This window comes from Xiphias gladius, chromosome 2 (genome assembly GCF_016859285.1).
Source record: "Xiphias gladius isolate SHS-SW01 ecotype Sanya breed wild chromosome 2, ASM1685928v1, whole genome shotgun sequence".
NCBI lineage: Eukaryota > Metazoa > Chordata > Actinopteri > Istiophoriformes > Xiphiidae > Xiphias > Xiphias gladius.
Window position 1 is genome coordinate 10,906,243 of NC_053401.1, and position 9,559 is coordinate 10,915,801.

At 41.2% G+C, this 9,559-nt stretch overlaps 1 protein-coding gene across 1 annotated transcript; it reads left to right on the forward strand.

Annotated features, from left to right (window-relative positions):
- The first annotated feature begins 456 nt into the window (after positions 1-456).
- Positions 457-9,172, forward strand: lmod2b (leiomodin 2 (cardiac) b). The gene is made up of 6 exons (XM_040150784.1): positions 457-1,167; positions 1,462-1,935; positions 3,172-3,432; positions 3,528-3,743; positions 3,895-4,353; positions 5,476-9,172. Exons 1-6 carry the CDS (start codon positions 892-894, stop codon positions 5,500-5,502), a joined length of 1,713 nt encoding a protein of 570 aa, XP_040006718.1. The 5' UTR covers positions 457-891; the 3' UTR covers positions 5,503-9,172.
- The last annotated feature ends 387 nt before the right edge of the window (positions 9,173-9,559 follow it).

The following is a 9,559-nucleotide window of genomic DNA, read 5'->3' on the forward strand; positions in this document are numbered from 1 at the left end:
AAAACAGAAAAACAATACACATCTAACCACAGAAAAACAATACACATCTAAGCTCATACCCTTGTCCTGAAGCCACATAACCTTAAAAAAAATCAAAACTACACATCCATAAACCTTTCAGCTTTAAGCTATCTTCTTTGTCCCTGCTTCCATATGTACTGTATCTCTGCCATGTTATGGAAGTTTTATAATTATCAAAATCACCTGACAATAAGTATGGAAGATGTGCCAACACATCTTTGCTGTAAAGATCGACCCTGTGCTGTTTTTTGGGCGATACATTATCTCCGTTTATCTTTCTTGTTCTGTGTATCTGTTGGGTCCAGTTGGTCTTTTTTTGGCCATGAACAAAGCCAGTCGGGTCGTGGTGACAGACTGCTACGTCGACAGGCCACACATGTCTGAGCTCACATGCTTTTTGTGGCTCTGTCTCTCAGAGCACTGCCTCCCAAAAAAGACGCTGCATCATGGGGCCCACACTTTGCTACGTTCCCCTCTGATCCCTCTCTTAAGGCCTAAACAGCAGCTGGGGAGATTAGAGAGGAGAGGACACTGACACACACAGACCCTTCCTCACAGCGATACAGCCAGCCAGGACAGATCTGGTACAGACTGGAGTGGACTCTCATCAGAAGCCCTTTTTATCTAGACCTAGTACGTCCAAACACCTTCCCTGGCAAAGAACTCCTGGATTAGACTCTGAATTTCCAATGATCCCATATGTCCTTGGATCTCCAGCAACCTCACAGTGGACCTTATCTTTCATTGAAATCCCTGTCCCCACACTTCTTTATTTTGGGGTCTACATTAGGTCATATGCGACTCAAGAACAGGTCTTTCTGTGTTAGTTTAAACTGATTCTGACTGGTCTGTGCTATTCACGCTTGGGCCATGAGTTGTTTCGGGTACCGTCGAGAGCTGAGTAAATACGAAGATGTTGATGAGGACGAGCTTTTGGCTTCCCTCAGCCCCGAGGAGCTTGCTGAGTTGGAAAAGGAGCTGGCGGACATCGATCCTGACTCCAATGTGCCCATAGGACTCAGACAGAGAGATCAGACGGACAAGACCCCTACGGGCACCTTCAGCAGAGAGGCTCTCATGAAGTACTGGGAAAACGAGACACGTAGACTGCTGGAGGACGAGATAAGTGGAGGGAGCCCCAAACCGGTCAGTGATGGTGTTTAATTAGATTTGCCTGGCATTTGTAAAATGTGCCAGAGGCAGCTTGTTTGAAGTTGTATCAGATGAAACTCCGGAAGGATTACTTAAAAAAGCTAAAAGTAAGAAGTCGTTTGAATTTTCTAAAAGGAAGGAAAATCATAGCAAATAGCTACAGCTGCCTTAAAACCACTTGTGTTATTTTTGTTTTACACTATATATGATATCTAAGTTTTAAAGAAAACAAATACTCGTAATGAGAATACTGCATTTCAAACACTGAAGGACTTTTTCAAAATACAGGATGAAGAACAAGAGGAGTGTGTGACAGAAGGAGGCAGTGAGACAGAGGATGAAAAAGATGACGAAAATGAGAAAGAACAGAAAAAGTATGAAAGGAAAGAAGAAGAGGAAGAACAGGATGATGAGGATGAAGAAGAAGAAGAAGAAGAAGAAGAGGAAGAAGAGGATGACAGTGAGGAAGAGGAGGAAGCTATAACAGAGGAGGAAGAGGAGGAAGATGAGGAGGAGGAGGAGGAACAAGATAATAAATCAAAACCTGAACCCTCAAATTATTGTGGCACATCGCGGGCCGACACCCCAAAGCTACTAAAACCTCAGAGGGTGGAGCCCATTAGGCTGACTCCTCCCCCTCCACCTGCTGACACCAACACGACCGGAAACCCGACTGTTGTCGACGAAGCTCTCCAAAAAGTCCTTAGCGACGACCCTGAACTCACAGAGGTTAATCTCAACAACATTGACGACATCTCACAGGTATTAGTACAGACTGGCACGCCTTTCATGACAAAATGTACGCCTGTCATGGAAAAATTGCAAAACACTAAACACTTCTTCGCAATATTTGTCATTTTTCCTTCTTACCCAGAAGAAGTCTCATTGATGCTTTTTTGCTGTTTTATTTTTAAAAGTTATGTTAGCAGCTACATTAGCCTAGCTTAACTCTTATTGGAAGTCTACGGTATCAGTAAGGACAGGAAAATAAACATCCTATAATATTAGGGGATCATTGCTCATAATTTAAAGGTTTTTCTCAAATTATTCACATCTGCCAAGAATAGTGTAGTTTAGAAATATCTTTTTTGATGTGGACTCATTACTTTAGTGGTGAAATTAACAATTTAGTAAATCATGATATTAAGTCTATTGTATTAGTCAAGAATTGGAAGTTTGAATGTGTCTTTCAGGAAAGACTGTAAATATCAAGTAATTAAACCTAAAATATTAGTAGTATCTAATGCAGTTATAGCATTAAAACAGGTATGAAGATATGAACTCCTTTATGAAGGTAAAAAAACTGTCTAGTTAAGTTCTACATTTTTCACCAAAACAGTAGATTAACTCTGAGTTTCCAGTGGTAGAGTTTCCTCAGTGGTAGAAATGCATTAGCTTCCAGCTTGCTGGGATTCTGCTCTTCATTGTTGAGTATCTTTTGATTGTGTGCCATCTTATTTTTAGAAAAAGGCATCTTGTCATGGATTATGTAATGGAGGGCATACTTCACATTATTTGATACAAACACTTCCTATGACTGGAAAGTAAGCAAACACATGGTGTCCTTTGACAATTTTTAAGTTTTCTGTCTGCACCTCAAGTTGAATGCTACCTGTGGTTTACTCAATGGCAAGTAGTAGCTAGGAAGATTATTTTACTCAATTTGTTACTATATAGAATGGCAAGAGGACAACTGCCTCGCAATATGGGTTCAAGCTCTTGTGTTGACTTGGTAAATAATGGCCTTACTGAAGTGTTAAATTTTTTTCAGGATGCTTTGACCTCTATGTGGTGGTGGTGGCAGCGGAGAACGAATGGTCCTAATCATAACCATCCATGTAATTAAATTAACTATAAAGCTCCTTGTTTCAAAGTTTCAAAAAGTTTAAGTGGGGTATATAATTTGTTGTAAGACAGGTCAAATGATATGCTATATGATCTAATGTTTCAAGTTCTCACATGTTACGGAGAATGTAAACATTCCAATTTTCTTCTTAGGAAACCCTAATCCGATTTGCTGAAGCACTGAGATCCAACACACATGTGCGGATCTTTAGCCTTGCAAACACCCGAGCCGACGACCCCGTGGCTCTGGCCATCGCTAAGATGCTTAAGGAGAACTCGTCCATCACCAGTCTGAATATAGAGTCCAACTATGTGACCGGGAAGGGTGTAATGGCACTGGTTCAATCACTCCCGGGAAACAACACCCTGACTGAGCTCCGGTTCCACAACCAGAGACACATGTGTGGAGGACAGGTTAGTTCTCTTCCCTCACCTCCCATTATGGTTCCTTCATTTCCTGCATTTGTGAGGTGTAACCCTGTCTTCCCTCCTTAAACTGCATCCCACAGGTAGAGATGGAGATGGTGAAGATTCTGAGGGAAAACTACACCTTGATCAAGCTGGGTTACCAGTTCAACCTCCCTGGTCCCAGAATGAGCATGACAGGAATCCTCACCAGGAACCAGGACCGCCAGAGACAGAAACGATTGCAGGAGCAGAGGCAACAGCAGCAGGACAAACAAGGGGTGACAGAGGGAGCTGTTAACCCCCGAACCACTGCACTGGTACTTAACTTTGCTCCTAAAAGAGACATATCACAAAAGTGGATCATTTATAAGCTGTTCTGACTGGATTGCATCCCACTGGCAGATGATTGCATTCTTTTTTAGTGATTTATGTTTTCGTATTTATCTATTTCCCTGTCTCTGTCTCTAGAGAGGAACGCCTAGTTCATCACCTTACAGCTCACCCAGAGCTTCTCCTTGGTCCTCACCCAAACTCCCCCGGAGCGACCTGGCTAAAAAACAGACTCCTCCAGCTCCACCTCCTCCTCCCCCTCCACCACCTCCTCCTCCCCCACCTCCTCCACCACTGCCGCCTCCGCAGCAAGAGAAGAAGAAGCCCACCAGGATGATCGCAGAGGTCATCAAGGCGCATGAGGCGGGCAAAAAGAAGGTGACAAAGACAAAAGGGAAGAAGGGCAAGAAGGGGAAGGAGAAGGAGTCTGGGAAAGATGAGACGAATAGCATCCTGAAGGAGCTCAAGAACGTGCTGAGGCCTGTGTCGGTGGAGAGGAGAGGGGAGGAGGGCAGCCGGCCATCCACGCCAATGAGGTCAGCCCACGACCAGCTGATGGAGTCCATCCGCAACAGCAGCATCCGCAGCCTGAGACGGGTGAGTGGAGGGATTTATGCGCCAAAATTAGCTGTTAATTTTTTCACTTCCACCTTTGTTATCAGTGGTATTGTCCCCTAAACACTGTATCAAACTGAAGATGGATTATTTAGAAAAGTATTGAGTGAAAAGTGGCAAAAAACATTCTTCCTCCACAAGCAGTTCAGCAGTGTGCTTAGTGAAAAACTGCAGGGTCCCGTTATAGTCAAACTGAACAAACAGGAAGATTAATTTAGATGAGGATGACACAGAGTTGGTGGTGTCTGAGTCATCTCTGTGGCTGACATGGTATGTTCTGTCTCTACATTGGGGGAGGCAGGCGAAAGGCTGCTAACACCAGCCAGCACTGCACTGTGGTATGGTCACACTTTTTTTACCACGTGAGAGAGAGACACAGAAAAGCCAACATATAGCCTATAATAGCTTCAGCCAAGCCGGTCAAGTATTGTCAACCTGAAGAGGAAGATAAGTTGATACAGAGAGGAGGGATGGAAAACAAAGATAACCATCCCAAAAAGGAACAAGAAAGAACTGGTACTGTAAAGAAAATCGGGTACGTGTGTATTATTTTGAGTGCTTGCTATTTTAAAAGAGAGACAAGCATTACCTTGAAGCTGAAGCTTTAGCACAGCTTGTTACATGTGTGGAGTGGAAAATCAGCTCTGCCCTCAGATGGCGGGGTCTCCTAACTGTGAAATTCCCTGCCACTTAGTGCAGGTATTTTTAGAAACTGTTCACCAGAGCTTTGATAAAGACATCTAAGATACGTTACCACAGCACGCAACGTACAACAAACGCTCGACAAAAGAGCCCAATGAAACATTATCTGTTGATACCACTAATGACATCTTGATGCACTTCTCAAGTTTGTATTAGTCAAAACCCATAATCTCAAAACTCAACAATAAGAAAGGTGTACATAACTAAATTGTTTTGAAAACTAAATTCTTGTAACTGTGGCTCGGAAGTCGTAATTTCTCATTTTTGGATGTGACTCAGTCATGTCCATTCCTCTCATTCCTATCTTTGCTGTCACCATCATATTTCTTAAAAAGCAGGAAAGCCTTAAAAATATCTGTCAGGCCCCGCTTTTAAAACTCACATGCCATTGTCATTTTCCAGGTGGAAATCCCACGTCATCTACGATAATACAAGCAGAAGTAAAAGAGGTTCATTCATTGCTGTGGAAAGCTGAATAATGATGATGATGATGATGATGATGGAGTGACCAACAGTGATGAAGGCACAAGGTGAAAACGTGGTGGGATGACTGAGGAGGCAAAAACTGAATTCTTACTCATGAAAGAGAAAATATACTGGCAATTTGCACTGCAGTAACAGCTTTACATTTTAATAATATTTAAGTTTTTTAAAAAATATTTATGCATTATACAAAACAGCATTTGTATTTTAATTTTGAAAAAGGTTGACTGAACTGTTTACTGATAAGCTCTCTAATTCACTGTTTTCTTGTAAAATTGTAAATATGATCTGTTGTAGGTTGATTTATGTATCAATATCTAAATATAGCCATTTGGTGTTTACAGTACAACTAGTCAAAGGAAAGTAGGCTGCTTTTTTGTTATTCTTTGGTTACTGGATGAGTTCCATTTGAAAGAAACGCTGTTATTTAGAAGGACAAGTAGCGCACATAGCCACTGTTTTTATCAGCTTACCGGTCAGGCACCACTGAGGCATTTTCCCACTCCAACACATTCACAGTACACCCACTCCAGTTACCACGCTTTAGAACAGGGCTTTTGTGCACTTTGTCTGAACAATTCACAATGCATGACAAGTAAAGGGAATTAAAAGACACTCACTACCTCTACCAGCGACACCACAGAAGAGACATCAGCTTTAAACAAATATCACAGGATCAAATAAAAAGCCTTGGGCCGCTTAAAAGCTGCAAGCACAAAATACCTTTCAAGTGAGACTTTTGAAACTTTTGAAAAAAGAAATAACACGTTCTTCCTCTAAAAATGGAAAGGTAGATTCATAAGAAGTAAAACACACCCTTGCTCAGTCTAATACACTCGGGGGTTTTCAGCCTCACTTGGTCTGTCTTGACCAGTAGCTTATGACGGCTAATGTTAGCTAATGCTAGCAAACTTTGGCTCTACAGTATTAAATGAGGCCTAGTAAAAGACCCATTTCATATATCATTTAAAACGAGCCAGTGTAACTTGCTGAACAGCTGTCAATGGGGCTACAAGTGACGATTGCATGATGATGCTAATGCTAAATCTGTAGTACAGAAAAGTCAGCAAAATGTTTGTTATGGGGCAATATCTACATTAAGTTTGCTAACATTAGCTAGACTTAGCCACCGTAAGCTAGTGGTTTTATTGATGAAGTCAACTGTTTATTACTAATAGGAATATGTCATTTCTTCTTTAAAAAGTTGCACTGTTAAAGGCTATTGGGTAGTAGCATCTACTGGGTCAGTGGGATTACGTTTGGTTGACGAGGCCCAAAAACCAACGGATTTGCCAATTACCACGGGGGTGCTCGGTCAAGAGAGACATATTGACATGAGAGAAAAAAGGGGAGGGAGAGACTGAGTGAGGGAGATGATGAATCAGACACAAGAGAGAGAAGTGACAGGTTGGGAGGGAAAGATCAAGAGCAAGTGAGAGGGGGAATGACGGATGAGAAAGTGTAAACAAAAGACTAACAGCTATTGAGACTGAGAGATGTGAGCTATTAGCATCACTCATCCTAATCCTGCCCCTGCATTTGTTGATGTGTCTTGGAGGAGTCCCCCAACTCCTAAATCCACAGTGCAGCTGTTCAAAGACGGAACAGTCAGGGGCTCAGAGGTGGCAACAACGAGAAAACTACAAATTACATTATGGCAAATCATTTCTCAAAGTATACCAGAAGTTTTTAGACTGTTTTTCTAGATTACAGGCATTCCATCAACCCCAGTGTGGTATGAAAAATCCTCTCTGTGGATTCTTGAAAATTGCATCAGATTCGTATTGAAAAATTGGCTACTTGCATCTGAGAGCATAGATTATTTTGCAGGCTTGCATGTTGGTGCGATTGCTTGTGAGAACTTCTGACATCCAAGACCTGCTTAATTGAAACCCTTTTTAAAACAGGGAGCTACCAAATTTAAATATTCATTTTTATGAAGTCAGTGCTTGTTTAATATTTTTCTCCTGGGATTTATTTTTCCAACAGCATAGATAGTTAACATAGTTTTGCAGTGTTGCTGTTTTGCTCTGTACTTGAATGCAGCACCTGTAGAACTTGTCAAAATAATCCATTCTTTCAGCTACCTTAACAGGATATTATATAACAACTTTGCCATAAAAAAAGAAAGAAAAAGATGAATTAATAAACCGATAGTTGTAAGTCTCAGCACATACATTTCCTTGCCATAATTGCTACCTGGAAGCTTGGTAAAACACATTCATTAGTGTAAAAACTATGGTAGATGAGTGAAAATGTTGGACAGTACTGTATAATACATGTAGACGATAGTTTATTGTATGAAAAATTAGCATTTAGAAGAAAAATCCAACCTTAAACTAGAGCTATGAAAGGTTTGGACGGAAGTGAGTTAAGCAGGGCACACTCCCCACCAGTCTGCTCAATGGCCTTCCCAAGTACAGCAGCTCATTATGCACAATGCATTCCTTCAGCTAAGCATCCTAAGAATAAAACTTCCTCTACTGAACTACAGCACTTTGTCATATCTGGCACACTGTCAATGGAGGGACCCTTCCATAAAGTTCATCCATAAATTGTATAGACTTCCTGCTTGTAAATGGGGTCTGTGCACTCAGGGTGGTCACTGCATTATCCTCTTAGAAAATTTTAGGCATTATTTTCAAGGCATACAGGGGTTTTCATGCTCTGTAGGGAAACGTAATACCAGTCTCAGAACCAAAGCAAAGTTGTCAAGTGTGAGAGTTTGCATGTTTTCCTTTAACACTGAGCTACAGACTACCCCTTAAGCTTCTCAGTCACAACACTCAGGCCCTTTGACCTTTGCATTTCTTACTAATGTATGCATGCCATGCTGCTGTTTCACGCATGACAGCTATTCTACTGCACTGCTTCCAAGCTGATGCATTCTAAAAATGCTAATCTAGCTGCGAGTGTATTAAAGGGTAATTTCACCCATAATTGACAAAATATTCTACTCTTGTAATAGCAACAAAGTCATGTAATCATACCTAAATCTTGCTATTATATAACTATTATTATATAACTAACTTGCTATTATTATAACTATTACACATATGCATGTTCATGTCATCTATATGCAACAAACATTTAGTGGCACTTTTGTATTACTGTATTATTTATGCGCTCATCAAGCCGAGCAAAAAAACAAAAACAAAACAAAAAAACCCCCCTGTTGCTTCTATAAATGTTTTTTTGTTTTTTTGCATGCGTGTGTATGTGTTGGTCGGCGTCTCTACGGAAGCAATGTCTCTGCAAAGTGCTGCCATACTAGTGGAAAGTGCCATACCTGCGCTAATCCCTCTCATGAACTGTGCAGCAGAGAACTGATACAGGGTCAGTATTGTGCCAGCTGATGAGGACATCGACTAAAAATAAATGGTAAAGGCACTGAGTTGTTGTGTTTGTTGTTGTGACTGGTTACAGTTAATTATAGGGGTCTATTCTCGCAGTGGCTTCGAAAAGTATTGCTGAAAAGCCACTTTTTAGTTCCTCACTTTTTTCATTCTCCTGGAAGATGGTCGCTGTAGGCATCTTCTGTTCCTGCTGCATGCCTTCTTTTCTTACAGTATGAGTCTTTGTCAGCTCACATGCACATAAAGTTGTTGTTAAGAAACCCTGATGTTTGTTTGTGATTCTACTATGCTCCTCTCTACCTGGAAAACAGATTAGGTAGAGGTCTTATGAACTTGCTTTCTCTTTGAATTAGTCTGTCCCACATATACAAGAGAAACAGGGTAACAGATTGACTCAAAACAAACGGGAGTGTCCTCAATATTCAGCTATTTCTGTCTCTCACACACCGAGATTCACTTTTATAGCTGCATATGGCTATTAATAGATACACAAGGGGGGTCTAGACTCATTCCAAGAAACTGAATGCCTTTTCTTCCTCTTTTTTGGAAACTGGAGTTTTACAGACACACACAGACACACACACAGACACAAGTTGTTACAAAGACATACCAGCTGTACTTCTGCTTTCTCCCTCACTCACCCAGTT

Excerpts from the sequence above, each read along its gene's own strand:
- lmod2b (XM_040150784.1), top strand. The coding sequence starts at position 892 with ATGAGTTGTTTCGGGTACCGTCGAGAGCTGAGTAAATACGAAGATGTT. Across the intron at positions 3,744-3,894 it reads ACCCCCGAACCACTGCACTG|AGAGGAACGCCTAGTTCATC; the intron begins GTACTTAACTTT and ends CTCTGTCTCTAG. Across the intron at positions 4,354-5,475 it reads GCATCCGCAGCCTGAGACGG|GTGGAAATCCCACGTCATCT; the intron begins GTGAGTGGAGGG and ends GTCATTTTCCAG.